Raw genomic sequence first — 16,011 nt, 5'->3', positions numbered from 1 at the left:
GCTCATAACAGCACTTTTATTTTGGTGTAATACCATAAAATTATATATCGATGGAAAGATAATTTAATCAAGAATGTAATGCAACAAGGTTTGTTCAATTATCTGTATTCTATGAAAAGTAATAGACAAATAACCAGAAAAAAAAGAAGCACAACTTCCTTAGGTTGATATGAAGTAGCTTTCCTTCATTTGAATGTAGCCAATGAGCATGAGTGTTTAGAGAGCCAATCAGGTGTCATCTTGTTTTGGCAATGATCTAATAAGGTCATAGTAGTAGGATTCAGTTATTGATGTCATGTACTGGAGCTGAGAGGAGGACATTTGTCAGTGTGTTATGTGATTGCTATCAAGTTGGTTGTTTTTCCTGTGTTCTTTCATTTAGTGAGCTTGTAAAACGTAATAAAATTAAAGAAATGGTGCAAAGAGTTGACTGGTCATCCAGAAAGCGATGCGTAAAATAGTACTATTAAGTGAACAAGGCTACAGTTACGAAGAAATTAGAAGAAAAATTGGCGGAAACTTAACCAAAAGTGGCATTTCTAAATTTTTGAAGAGTATAAGGAGACTCAGTCACTACAAGACCAGACTGGTAAAGGTAGGAAAAGGTGCATAACAGCAAGTGATGATAGAAGAATTGAGAGACTGTGCCTATGTGACAGAAGAAAATCATCTGGGTACATACAAGATGAAATGGCGCAATACAATGCGAAGTTGAGTGCAAGGACTGTTCGGCACAGACTGCAGGAATTTGGTCAAAATGCTAGAATTCCATGAAAGATGCCATTTTTATCTCTCAAACAAAGGTTGAAAAGATTAAACTGGGCTAAAACCCATGTTAACTGGACAGTGGAATAATGTAAGACAGTGTTATTTGGAGTGATGAGACCAAAATCTCCCTGTGTTTAAACTCTTCTGCAAACTCTCCACTGTTTGGTAGTGATGGCATAAAATACGTAAGGAGAAGAATCGGAGAAGATTTGCATCCTGATTGCATTACACCTACCATGAAACACCCACTTAGTGTTATGATCTGGGATTGTATGACATCAAAAGGTGTGGGCAGAATTTGCATGATTAATGGGAATATAAATGCCCAAAAATACATAAATGAAATACTTGAGCCCAAAATGAAGCCTTCCACACGTGATCTTTTCCAAGATAATGAAGCATTTATATTTCAACAGGATTCAGCTCCGTGTCATGTTGCTGCTGTGTGCAAAAAGTGGTTTCAAGATAATCATATTCTAGTGCTGGAATGGCCTGGGAATAGCCCAGACCTTAACCAAATCGAAAATCTATGGAGTCGACTAAAGAAACTTGTTAGTCAGAAGCAACCCAGCAATCAAACCCAATTAATAGAAGCAATAATTCAATCTTGGTTTCACATAATAACAGCTGCAGAAATAAAAAAACTTGGTTCACTCCATGGGAAGACGTTGTAAGGCTGTAATTAACGCTAAAGGTTAATTACAGCTAAGCATTAACTCACATTGTGAGAATTTTTGTATATCTCATTTTTTCTGTGTGTTTCACTTTTCTTCTTTATAACTGCTGTTCTAATAAAAATTCCTTCATAAAAGTTATCGCATTACATTCTTGATTAAATTATCTTTCCATTGATATATAATTTTATGGTATTACTCCAAAAAAAGTGGTGTTATGAGCCATTAAACCTCATAAATACACTTTTTCCAAAAGGTTTCCACAATTTTGGCCACTAGTGTATATCATTTATGTACAAATTAAACAGCAATGATCCCAGCACTGAACCTTGCAGCACACCATTAGTACCTGTTTCTGTCTCGATTCTGCCCCTCCATATACCACTTTTACTTGACTCAATAAAGATCTACACAGATGGCTCCAAAAATCCAAATGGCAATTCTGGGAGTGGCGTACTCATCTATGGCTCTCATAATATAGAACTAAAAACAACTAACAGTATTGGATGCAAGTCACATAGGTGAAATGCTTGCTGAACTCTGACAAACCAACCCTACTCAAGAAGCCAAGGATATCATCTTAAGGCACACACAGTCACTCCTTCTGGAAATCCTTAATGGATAAGGCTAAAAGAAAACAGAAATCGCTACAAATTGTTTCATGGAATGCTAACGGTTTATCTAACAAATTACAGGAGCTGCAGGAGTTTGCAGCAGAAACCCAAGCAGACATCATCTTTATAAATGGGAGTAACAAGTGACAAGATCAGAATTAATAGTTATAGCACTTACTGTACAGACAGATGCAATTCCAGAGGTGGAGGCACCGCCATCTTTGTGAAAAGAAACATAAAACATAATTCAATAGCCGAATCCTAAACAGAACACATGGAAACTACAGGAATAGAAATACATATGGAAAACACAAACAGCATTACGATATATGCAGCCTACAACCCCCCCCCCCAAATAAAAAACTCCTTGAATCTGAGTTAGATGTGATACTAAATACAGGCAGAGCAGTGATTATAGCTGGAGATTTTAATGCCAAAAATTCTGTCTGGAATAGCAGCAACTCAAATATTAATGGAAGAATATTCAACTCTTATACCACTTAACGAAATATAACAGTGATAGGACCCACTGAACCCACACATTACGGAGCAACTGGACGTCCTGATGTACTAGATATAGCTATATTAAAAAACATAGCGCACAGCTATCAGATACAAGCAATCAACGACTTAAGTTCTGATCATAACCCGATCATATTACAACTAGGCACCATACAAGATTTAACAGAAAACACCACCACATTTATAAATTGGAAACAACTTCTCTCAGCCTTCCAGGAAAACCTTGGTCCAATACCGCATATGACATCCACCAAAGATATAGAAAAAGCAGTGAAAACTCTTGAAAAACAACTACTGACAGCAATAACACAGGTAACAAATATAACCAAATGTGCACCATCAAATAAACTCCCAGAGGATATAAAACGTCTTATCCAAGAGAAAAACAGATTAAGAAGACAATATCAGAGAACAATGGACCAAGTGAATAAACAAGCAGTTAACAGAGCAACAAACCAGGTTCGGTATGCCCTAAAGGATCACCGTAACCAACTCTGGAATAACAAAATTCACCAATTAAACACAGAGGATCGATCAATATGGAAAATAATGAGATCATTCCATTCAAAGCGTTTTACACTTCCTCCAATCCAAGGTGAATATAGTGTTGTCTATAACGACGAGGAAAAAGCTGAAACATTTGCTGACAGCCTAGAAAAACAATGCAGTCCCAATTATATCAATACAGATATAAATTTCATAAGAAAAATCGACACCCAAGTGAGTAAAATAACTCAAAACACCTCACTCCAATCCAACAACAAATCCGTGTCACCAACAGAAATATATGACATCTTAAGAAAACTAAATAACAAAAAGGCTCTGGATCCAGATGGAATAACAAACAAAGTGCTCAAGCTACTTCCCCGTAAAGGGGTTATGCATCTGGTAGCCATCATTAATGCCATCCTTCAGTTAAATTATTTCCCAGAGCGATGGAAATTTGCTGACATTTTCCTAATTCACAAACACCTGGAAAAATACACAGTTTCCTGAAAATTACACATCGATCTGCCTTCTATCATGCTTAGGTAAGATAGCCGAATGGGCAATACTCACACGGGTTCAAGAGGCAGCAGATATCAACCATGTCATTCAAGATGAGCAATTCGGCTTTAGGAAATATCACTCCACAACGCTACAAATTTACAGAATTGTCGAATATATAACCTAAGGGTATGAATGGCACCAACACACTGGTGCAGTTTTCCTGAACATCACTCAGGCATTTGATAGAATGTGGCATCACGGACTAATTTTTAAACTACACGAAGTTGGAATTCCATTACCACTAGTTCTACTTATCAAATCATATCTGACTAACAGAAAATTTACAATAAACTTAACGGGATCAGATCCACAGAGAGGAGAATCACGGCTGGAGTCCCTCAAGGTTCTCTGCTATCTCCCCTACTCTTCTCCATATACGTGGCAGATCTCCCCAAATTGTCCCCATCTATCACTGCTCTATATACTGATGACATAATCATTATAGCCAGATCCCTCCATCCACATCTGGCCACAATCAAGCTGCAGAGAGCAGTCAATGAATTGAAGGATTGGTACACCAAATGGCATATTGCAATCAACCCAAGAAAAAGCTCTGCAGTACTTTTCACCAGACGTAAAGCAGAACAGAATACAAGCATGCAAATGTTTGGTAAAATCATCTCTTGGCACAATTCTACCAAATATTTGGGAGTTCATCTTGATAGATGTCTAAATTTCAAGTCACATATAGATAGTGTTGCCACTAAAGCAAGTCAGACCACAGCAAGCTATATCCACTTTTGAATAGGAACAGCTTCCTAAGAGCATAAGCAACAAAATTCTCCTCTACAAATCAATGATCAGACCACAACTAACTTACGCCTCTCCAACCTGGGGTCACTCAGCTAAAAGCAACATCAACAGACTACAGACAATCCAGAATAAATGCCTAAGAATGGCATTTAATGCCCCATGGTTCATCAAAAACATCCAGTTACACCAAGAAGCCAATCTTCCAGATATCAAGACCTACATGATAGACATTGCAGAGAAATTCTTCACAGTCAAAGATTATCACCCAAATCAGTTAATTCGACAGGCAGCGGACTACAAACCCTCAGATCGTTTCAAATATAAAAAACCGAAATCCTCCATCACAAGAGAAAGCTGATACAGCCTCAATGCTCACAATGAGCAGGTAAATTACCCACAAACTAAAATCCAGATGAAGGGATGAAGAGTCAAGGACTCAGTCCATCAACCAATTAAGTTCAAAGTTACTTTTCCCCACAAAATGCATTTTCACTCTGATAACAGATCACACTACTTGATGATGCTATCCAAATACTACGGATATACAATGTAATTATTATGGCTACATCTACTTGCTGTTTAGATTACATTCACATACGTACAATCATAATAAAAACAACTATGAATAACTAATTATATGTTAGAGTTTCGAGGATATCACAAACAATGTTTCATCCCACTGTTCCTAATAAATTAAGTTTCAAAATTAGGAATAATCCTGATTTAATTAAAATCTTGTTTTTCGGGATGCAATTTTTGCGCCATTCAAATAATGTTATGTATAAATATATACAGTACAGGTGCATATATATATAATAGGAATGTGACAGACATTGGGACCAAAACATAATATAAGTATAATATAAATATAATATTTAACACATTTTTTTCCTTAGGGATAAACGGATGTTTTAAAATATCGTAATAATAGTCTTGTATATCTTGTAAGCCAATCACACGTGAACAATTCCACTTATAAAACTGACTAAACCTAAAACTTACTCACCAATTCTAAACTTCGTAAAAATCATCCACAAATACTTTGCAACCACTGAGACTTATCAGGAAATGACGTAAGGATAACTACACCATACCTCACTACGCCAACTGAATCGTGACAGTAAGCCCATGGATAAATAGTTTCTCATGAGTGAACTCATATGTTGGTTGCCGTGAAAAATGGCTGTAGATAAGCAGCTGATGAGGAGTGCATCGTTATTAATTTTTGTTACAGTGCTTTTATTTATCACTCAAGCTGCCGTAGGATTACCAGGTAGGAGAATGACTATTTTATATGGATAACGAGGATGAAATGCCAAATTAATTTCCAAGTAGCAATCCTAGAAGAACTGTTCTGTCACTTGAGATATTATTTACATTGATCCTCTTGCTCCTCTTTTTTTTAATTTTTTTTTATTTGTTTTAGATTATTTTCATTGCAGTTCGTATACGAAGAGAGATACTGAATTTCGTTTTAAATGTATTTGACGTTTCCACATGTTGCCATTTGATTTACAATTTATTTGTATTATTTTAAGGTTTTTAAAAACTGCAAAATACTAACTGATGACGTATTTCATATTAACTGAAGTCCAGCCTAATAAAACTAAATCTCATATTACATCAAGTAGAAAATTGTATAATAGTTACGCAGAGAGAGTGAGATTAGAATATAAATCGAAATATGTGACAAATGCATAGTAAACAAAAAAAAATGTTTATATAAACTTTCTGTACATCTGAAACATAAGGACTCCTGTAAAAGCCTTCCTGTCTATTAACGGAAACAGTCACCTATTCAGAATGTGTGTGTGGGGTGGGGGGGGGGATGTAATGTAATGATACTACTACATCCTCCGGGAATGGCAATGTTAGTTGGCAATCCTGGAAGATGTAGAAATACTTGGAAACGACGACTATGAAATATATATAAAAAAACAGCATGCAAATTGAATACTTGTATAAAAATGCTTTATACCATTCGACAGCAATTGATTGTTTTAATTTTTTGAAACTCACGTTATGAAAATAGAATTTCTATCTAAAAGCGTTTCATTTAAATTCTGCATTGGTTGTTTTATTATGTACTCCTATAAACGAAAATGCTATTCCAAGCGAGAAAACCCCATTTTACCATTCATTATTGTATATATTAGACATCATTAGCCAGATGATGTGAATTTTCATCATAATAACATATATCATTCCACCTATGCTGAAAATGTGATATTTATATAATCAGAATATGCAGTAAGATTCTGTCTTAGGCAGATACCATATTTTGATTATTACAGTATATATGATACAGTTATTAATTATATGAAGAGCCAAAGGCGTCAATTCGGTGACATAAACTTATTTAAGTTAAGGGATATTACATCCCATATTGTTTCATAGCTGAATAAGAAACTCGAAGAGTTTCATGCCGAATATAGTAAATATATAAAGTTCGGCGAGTCCAAGCGTAAGCAAATACCTGGATAGTGTTACAACTGACCCTTTAGGGAGTGCAACACTGAGGCAACTCATGGTAAGAGTGGACCAAGCTCCGATCACTATTCTTGATATTTCCCTATAATGTGAAACCCAGTTCCTAGGAGCTGTATTACTGTTCTACATTATGAGTGAGAGAAGGTCACCACCCAGACCGGTTTCAACCTTTATTGAGGTCTCATCAGTGAGTGGGTAGACTCAAGAAACAATATGGGATGTAATATCCTTTAACTTAAATATATGATACAGATTAAATAACCAAACAGCTTTTCAGGTCAATTTTGAGTCCTCGTCACTGGCCAAGTTGAAATGCAGTGTTGACAAAAGCCAGAAGCCTGACCTATGGCATTCTTTGTGAACAGTAGAATTTAACCTAGCCAGAGAGAGAGAGAGAGAGAGAGAGAGAGAGAGAGAGAGGTTCTAGACAGAAATTTGCTGGCTGTTTATTGAAATTCTGATACAGTACACTTATTATAATAAAAGGCAAAATGGATGTCCTTGCCTCAGATATCATCTTTTAACTATAGCGATGCATATTAAATCTCGTATTCTTTTAATCTTGGACGCCTATTATATTGGCCACAGAGGCTCTCTTGCCCTGGAATACTTTTTTTTTTTTTTGATGGGCCTCCATCTTAGTTATCAATAATTCCATATTGCATGGGCACCTCCATGGAGTCCATGAGGGACCCAGACTATCATCACAATATCTATCATACCTCTCTTTGAAACCATTAAGAGACAAAGCACTCACAAGTTACTCAGGCAACCCATTCCATTCAATCACCACTCTCAAACCAAAAAAGCTAGTCCTCATGCCCTTGCTAACCATACTCTTATTCAACTTCCAGGAATGACCTCTTGTTCCCCTCCCCCAGCTAAGTGCTGAAACTTCTGCCACATCAATCGTATAAAACCCTTTAAGTAACTTAAATGTTTATATCATATCCACTATCTCCCCCCCCCCCTTTTACACCTATCATCCAACTTTGCAATCCACAAACTCTCAGTCTGTCTTCATAGGAAGCATTCCACAGATCACTCCCCATATTGGTCACTCACTTCTGAATCCTCTCCAGTACTTCCTCATTCTCAAGAAACCCAGATGTGGTCATATCATGGCTTTATAAAGAGGAATGATAACTCCTTTATCTCTGCTTTTTAATCCTGTGAGCTATCCTGGCTACTTTAGCAATATGCCCTCTAAATTCAACTCTATCTACTACTAATCCCTAAACCCTGGCTTCAATTACTTGGAGTACAATTCCCCTCAGTGTAGTACGCTACACAGCTTGCAATCTTTTTTGTATCACGAAATACATAACTTGACACTTTTCTTTATTAAATTGATATCCATTATGTTTTGCCCATACTATCAGTCTATTTCAATCATCCTGCAAGCTCTCTACATCACTTTAACTATTTCCCCAACTAACATTGTATCATCAGCAAACAACTGAATATCTCCCTTTAAATTATTTCCTATATCATTTATATTCAAATTAAACAGCAGTGGTCCAAGCACAGAGCCTTGTGACACACCACTAGTCAGTCACCTGCCTTCTCCTGGATTCTTCTCCTCCATATACTACTTTTTAATATCTGTCCATCAGCCACCCTTTTATCTATATCATCAGTTTTATATTCATCCCCATTTGTTTCAGTTTGCATAACAGTTTCATGTGGTATTCTGTCAAATGGCTCTGCAAAATTCAGAGTATCATCATGTAGTCATTCCCTTTGTCCAACTCACCTGTCGCTCTATTATAAAAAGTTAGTAGATTACTAAAGCATGAGTGACTCTTCACGAAACTGTGCTGCCCCCTCATAGTATCATATTCTTTTCCACCCATTTCTGAATTCTATTTTTGACCAGCTTTTCCAGTACTTTTACCACCATTCCTGAGATACTGATTGATCTATAATTTGCTACCACAGACTGAGATCCTCCTTTATGCAAGGAAATTATTTTACTCTCCTTCCGCTCTCTTGGTACTTTAGAACTGAGACTTAAATTAAATTTGGTGAGAGGTTTTACCAGTTTCCCTGCACATTCTCTTAAAACATGAGCCAATATTCCATCCAATCTCATAGCTGTATTTGCATTCAGATTCTACACTATTGTAAGTACTGCCAATTCTTCAACCTCTGTTCTCACATCAGTCTTTGCCATAAGAATATCTTCATTTGGATGATATTCACCCTTTGAAAAATGCTCATTCAGTAGCTCAACAATTTCATCCACCTCTGTTACCTCTCTACTATCTGCACTCATTAAAATTATATTTCCATAGTCATTCTTCTTTCTACTCACCACATAATGAAAAAACTCTTTGCAATTTTATTTTGCCTGCTTGGAAAACTTTTCTCATAATCTGATTTTGCCTTCCTTGCCATGCCAGTCAGCTTTCTTGCCTGTTCCTTGTAGTGTTCATGATTTAGCTGGTCGCCTTTCTCCTTATATGCCCTCGACAATATCCTTTTTTTGCAGCTCTTGCTTAATAATATTACTCATCCATACATGATTTACCTTCCTAACACTTAGATGTACAGTGTGATGTTGCTTCCTCCAGATATCTCTTGAGTATCCCCCATGCACTGTGAACATCCTTTCCTTGCAGATCTATATGCCATGACACTGTTTCAAGCTGCCTCCTAAGTGTATCATAATCACTTGCTTTGTTGTTCCACATATACCTCTTAATTCCATTTTATAGTAACTCATAAATTAAATCATAAATTCCATTTCCTTCTTGGAGGAAATGGAATTTATGATTTAAGCCACCTTATTAATGACAAGTCTCCTGATTCTGTAACAAGATCCAATACTCTTGAATCCTGAATCCCCTTCATCACATTCTGCTTCAAATAATTATCTCTCAATAAGTGTATAAATTCCATCTTCTTGCCTTGTGAACTTTCCTACTTTTAATCTATGTCTTTGAAGTTGAAGTCCCCCATAATAATTACTCAACTTGCATTCATTGTTTTATCTCCTCTTGTATAAAAAGAAAAATGTTGGCCTTAAATATAACTCTCCCAGCAGAAAGTAGCCTATAGCATGAAAAATTTGGGTCATTCCTGTCCTAAACAATTCCACAGCTACATATTTTCAGAAACATCTTTAGAAGTATTTTATTATTATTATTTATCCTGGTCTCTATAGAAAATCAAGATTTATTTCAGATGGTCAAATATCCATTGACAACAATACCTATTGTATCATGCCTTCAAAACCTTGTGCCCAAGCATGCATTTAGCACCCACTTTAGCAGACCATCCCATTCATTCATTTACCATGCAAAACATCTTGTCACTTCCTTTCTCACATAACTTTTGTATAGTTCCCAGGGATGACCTTTTGTTCTCCTATTACTTTGTACAGTAATTCTCATATATCTAATAGGCTCCTCTCACTGTCACCAATTTATGTTTCAATTATATCACCTATATTTGCCAAACTTAGCAAATCATATTCCTTTAATTCTATGCATAGAAATCCAAATATGACTGATTAGTGTTTTATACAGGAGATCTCCTTATCATCTCCTTATCTCTATTTATTAGGTAACATTCATATTATAGAAGCAATTTTTTTAGCTAATACTGTAAAGCAAGAAAACTCTATCGCTTAAACAGGAATGAAATAAATAAAGCTAAACTAGACACTTTAAATAACAAGGTCAATGAACTCATGACCAAAGACAAAGAAAATCAAATAAATAAATACTGCGAGGAACTTGAAAATTATAATAAAACTGGGGATACTAGAAACGCCTTTCAAATGATAAATTATATTTGTCACTATAAAACAAAAAGAAGTGGAAATATCGTCACACATGACAAAAACGGTAGACAGTTATCAGTAAATTCGAACTTGATGAAAGAATGAAGAAACTACTTTCAAGAATTACTGAATGTTGATAATCCCCAACATTCAAGTCAGCTAGCGGACCTGCATCTAACCACCACTCTACCAATAAATTGTGAAGACTTCACTGAAAAGGAACTAAAAATAGCAATAGATCAAACCAAAGCAGGAAAGTTTCCTAGGGATTGACGGAATTAGAGCAGAAGCTTTCAAAAAATACATGTTCCAATCTCCTTGCCATAATGAATCAAGCTTTAAACACTGGAATACCTCAACAATGAAAGCAAGGTCTTATTGTCCCTATATCCAAAAAGGGCAGTCTCAATAAAATGGATAACTACAGAGGTATTACTTTGCTATCAACCACAGTTAAAATCTACAACAGGATGATACTCAATAGAATAGAACCTTACTTAACACCACTTTTAAGGAAAAAACCAAGCTAGATTTCGAAAAAAAAAACGATGTACAATAGAACAGATACATTGCATCAGAAGAATCATAGAAGGTTCACGTGATAAAACCTTACCACTCATTTTAAGCTTTATAGACTTCAAAAAAGCTTTTGACTCCATTAATAGAGAAGCAATGTTTATAATACTCAGTTTCTATGGTCTACCCTCAAAACTCATACAAGCAATCTCAGCGTCTTATAAAGATTATAATGCGACAGTAATCTTTAAAACAGAAACATCTGAATCATTTCCAGTGACAACAGGAATCCTGCAAGGTGATGTACTAGCACCTCATTTGTTTTTAATATGCTTGGACTACATCTTCCGGACCATCAACGCAGAAGATCTTGGTTTTAACATTAAAACATCCACCCACACCATGCAGATAACTGATCTTAACTTTGCTGACAATGTTGTACTTATTGATACAGAACCAACAAATGCACAAAAACATCTCGGTCTACTAGAGGCACAGGCTAAACTTATTGGTCTGCAGATCAACATCCAAAAAGTCCAAAGTATTCTCAGTAGGTTGTGAAAACCTTATACTTCATATCAACAATAAACCCTTAGAAAAAGTCAAGGACTTTCAATACCTTGGATCATATATCAGCAATACAGAAAATGATATCAGAAAATGATATCTAGTGTTCCATAACAAACTCCATCCCATCTGGAAATCATCCTTAGTATCATTAAAGACAAAATTAAGACTCTACCATGCAACTAGTAGATCCATCTTCTTGTATGGTTCTCAAACTGTACAATAAGCACCAAAAAAACTACAGATCTAATTAACTCCTTTGGAACTACATGTCTCAGACTGATCCTTGGATACACCTGGATGGACCGCATCACTAACTCTGCTATCCTAAATCTGGCTAAGCAAGAACCACTTGTCAGTATAATCAAGAACGTACAACTCAGATGGCTTGGGCATCAACTCAGACATCCTGAAGTCTCGCCCTTTTTGGAATCCCTCATCCTGTACAAACCAGATGGAAAAAGCAGTACAGGAAGATCATGCAAACAATTTTGGCAATACATATGTGAAACCATCAGTAGGCTGAACTGCAAAACTCCATATGACATCTACCAGTTAGCTCAAGATAGAGAGACTTGGAAGACCATAATTTGCAATATTTAATTTTTAATATAAATCTCTTTTCCCTTTTCACATTGTATCATCTTGTGAATAAACTATGTATGTACTGTATTCACAACTTTTGTGGTGTGTCTCCTAAACATCATTTCTCTATCTACCAAGATCCCTAGGTCCATTGCTTCCTCCTGGAGGAAAGTTCCTCAAGTATAATAAACCTTGTTCCATCTTCTTTCGCTGAAGTACATGAATTTACTATGCCATGTTTAACATTAAGCTTGCTTACAAATTTTAAATACTTCACATTCCTGAACTTTGTCTCTTCTGGACTCCTTTTTATTATTATGTAACACTACCCCCTTCTCACTATGAAATACCTAAACAAAATATTCATTGAACATTTTCATTTTATCTTCAGCAGATGTAACTTGTGTTCCATCTGCAGCAGCTAAAGTTAATTTTCCATATTAACATTTTTTTTTCTACTAGCAATATAACTGTAGAATTCCCTAAGGTCTGCTGTACAGTTTCAGCCAATCTCTTTTCATATTCTAATTTCTGTTTTCTCACTACACTGGTCACCTTCCTAGTCTTTGCCTTATGCCTCCTCCATAAAAATCTCCCTCAGCAGTTCCTGCATAATTTCTTGACTCATCCATTTCACTCCTATATCTTAGGAATATAATCTAAACATTGCCATAAGTAACTGATTTCAGACCAGGTCTGAGGCACTACTGGTATGATCCAGCTACTCTAGAACACCAATCTGTTTTCTTAACTTATCATAGTCTCTTGCTCTGTAATACACAGCTCTTGTTCCCTGAAGTTTGCACCTGCCTAGCTGCTTCCTATGTCAAAATCACATCATCCATCTCCCCAGTGGTGGCATTGTTTCACATCTTCTATTATCACTGCATGACATATTATTATTCACTCTGATACTTATGCCCCTTCAGCTACATGCTACATAAGACAGTTATCTCAAAGTAGCTTAAGCAATTCAATCTCCTTACATATTAGTTTCTTCTTCCAGTCAGTGCTTCCATATTTAAAGTCATCTAGAATTTATCACCTCCTTCCACTCATATGCCTGAACAGGTGGCATTTCAGAATTTAATAGTGTGATAGTATTGACAAAGTGAGTGATATGGTAATAAAAGATCCTTCTATTTTGTATCATTCTTCTGAATCATATGCATCCTGTCTTCATTTTTTTCAGCTGTCTCCTTAACACCTTCTTTTGAGAAACTCCTTTAGGACTTTTAGAAGAACCATACTTTACTAAATATCCAGAATTTGTGCTTGCACACATGCTCACCAGATGACCTCAAACCATTATCACTACTGCTTTCTTCAAGCTTCACATGAAGTGGGACAAAGATCATCAGCAATAACCTTTCCCTTTACCATTTCTTACCTTTTCAAAAAAATGCTAACCATTATATGATATTCCTGTGAGTACATCTGTTGATAATATCTTAGAGACACCAATGATATGTGGACACTGACTACCTATTATCAAGGCCACAAACTCTTCACAATTATTCCTAATGCTCTTTGCATTGGTGTATAAGCAATGTAGCTTGCTCCCTAGTCTTGTTTTCTTCCAACAGTAACTTTGATTTTGTTTCTTCCATTGAGGCCTAAACTTTTCTTAAAAAATTTGTTTACTTTCACTAGTTGACAAATTTGAATTTTTATCCAATACCTGTGTACTAAACAGGCTCTAGATTATTGCAAGTTTTTTCACTTGGTTATACTATAAATTAAAGATGCCAAGAAATTGTATTCTTGTATGAATCCTTTATACAAGTGCAAGCAAACAAAGTTTGCATGTGAAGTAACTTCACAACTGGGCAACTCCTATATAGAGGCTAATGACTTCACATCACTTGCCTTAGTCCCATAATACAAAGCACGTATCCTTACTGATGCTATGCATTATGGGAAGCGTCGCTACTCAGACTAGTTTTTAGCCTTTATTGATGTCTCATCAGTGGGAGCCAGAGTATTTTTAGCAATAAGGTATGACTCTTTTTTGGCTACTTGTATATGGAAATATGACTTCTGCATTAGGGAGCCTGTGTAGCTCAGTGGATGTGGCATTTGCATACTACGGCACGAAGGAAGACTTCTCAGGTTCGAATCTAACTAGAGGAAATTTTTCTAAGCCTTTTTTCGACCGCTTCTCAAGTTAGCCGATCTCTGGCACAAGCAAGTGGGTTTTTTCTCCCAGAAACTGGTTTTTCGTCCTGTTTTTCGTCCTCAAGAAAATCGACTGTAAAACCCAAACTATTTCAGACATTAAATATATTGTGTTAGGGACCACGAGATGGTGGCACTTGTTGTGCCGTCTCTCTCTTCACTGCGTGCCGCTTAATTAGTGATAGCCTTGGGCCAGCTATCTCTGATTGGGTACCAGTGGAGATTGAACTGCCCACTTAGTTTCCAAAAGTTAGATAGGGCTAAACGGCCTTGCCTACTCCCTATATGGGAATAAAAGGTGTTAGCTGATTTTTTGACTTCTGCATTACTTCAACCTTGGTATCACTTCTGAGTCTAGTGAGATCCAGGAGTGATGAGACGTCAGTAAAGGTCGAAAACCGGTCTGGGTAGTGACCCTTCCCATAATACATAGCGTTATACATGTCTGTAAGGATATGTGCTTTGCATTATGGGGGCTCTTTTTATGGCATGTGATATGAAGTCATTAGCCTCTATATATGAGTTGCCCATTCACGAAATTTCTTCACGCACAAACTTTGTTTACTTACTTGAATAAAGGATTGAACCAAGAATGTAATTTTTTAGCATCTGTAATTTAAGGTTCTAGATTAATTTAGGTACTCCCATGATCGGTAGCCTCTCAGGATTTAATCTTGGGAGGGGGGGGGAAGTTGAGTAGACAATTTCAGAATACTACGCATCGCATACAACCTGTGACTGAGCATCTGCAATGATTGCTAATTCATAAGTAGTATAGAAATAGAAGACATGACACAATATAAATTACAAAATGAATTTTAATTAGGAAAAGATTTTTTGACAATTTTCTAGTGTTTTTTTTTTAACTTTTTCTTTGGGGGTGGGCTAGGACCCCCCACTCTCTTGGTGCACCGCTGCTCATGATCCATGGAACCAGTGCCTTTTAGACACTATATCATATCTGTCATTCCAGGCTTTAAAAAATAGGTAGGCAAACATAAAGGTGTGTGTGTGTGTGTGTGTGTGTGTGTTTACAATTCAATAATAACAGACCAAAAATGCAATATTATTATTATTGTTATTATTAAACAAGACCTCATGGAGTCAAAGACTCATCTAGGAGGTCCTTTTATCTCACACACATCTCATCATACCGCGTCTTAAACACATTCAAACTCCTTGCAGACACCACACTCTCAGGCAAGGCATTCCAATCACTCACAACTCTGCACGAAAAAAACCTGCCTCTCACTCCCCTGGTCTCTATCATATCTCACCTCTTCCTTCTCTCCACTAGACTCTGCAAATTACATCTTTCCAATCTTTCCTCATACTCGACATTCCAGAGGTCAGAAACTACCTTAGTCAGTCGCCTTTGGACCCTTTCCAACATCTCTTCATCTTTCTGAAAACCAGGTGACCAAATCTGGGCACAATAGTCCATGTGTGGCCTAATCAAAGCCTTATACAATGGAACAAGAATCTCCCTACTTCTACACGTCAG

General features: G+C 36.4%; 2 protein-coding genes across 3 annotated transcripts in view; one reads left to right on the top strand and one right to left on the bottom strand.

The window, feature by feature from the left end:
- Positions 1–16,011, bottom strand: part of LOC150106457 (solute carrier family 68 member 1-like) — an 89,543-nt gene that overhangs the window by 65,551 nt on the left and 7,981 nt on the right. Inside the window, exon 1 of one of the 2 annotated variants that reach the window (XM_090393139.1) lies at positions 5,388–5,503. The exons of the other annotated variant lie outside the window; for it this stretch is intronic. The gene's annotated coding sequence lies outside the window, so the exon portion shown is untranslated. Of the gene's footprint in view, positions 1–5,387; positions 5,504–16,011 lie in introns of those variants that run through there. 2 annotated transcript variants of the gene reach the window in all.
- The window catches only part of LOC150106455 (disintegrin and metalloproteinase domain-containing protein 28-like), a 144,566-nt gene continuing 134,077 nt past the window's right edge, over positions 5,523–16,011 (top strand). Inside the window, exon 1 of the mRNA XM_090393008.1 lies at positions 5,523–5,654. Coding sequence (XP_090249134.1) covers positions 5,561–5,654 — 94 coding nt within the window. The 5' untranslated portion in view covers positions 5,523–5,560. The remainder of the gene's footprint in view (positions 5,655–16,011) is intronic.

The sequence above is a fragment of the Typopeltis vanoorti genome, chromosome 5 (assembly GCF_054136105.1).
Source record: "Typopeltis vanoorti isolate ZY-2024b chromosome 5, IOZ_Tvanoo_1.0, whole genome shotgun sequence".
In the NCBI taxonomy this organism is placed as follows: domain Eukaryota; kingdom Metazoa; phylum Arthropoda; class Arachnida; order Uropygi; family Thelyphonidae; genus Typopeltis; species Typopeltis vanoorti.
This window is presented reverse-complemented; position numbering and strand designations above follow the sequence as displayed.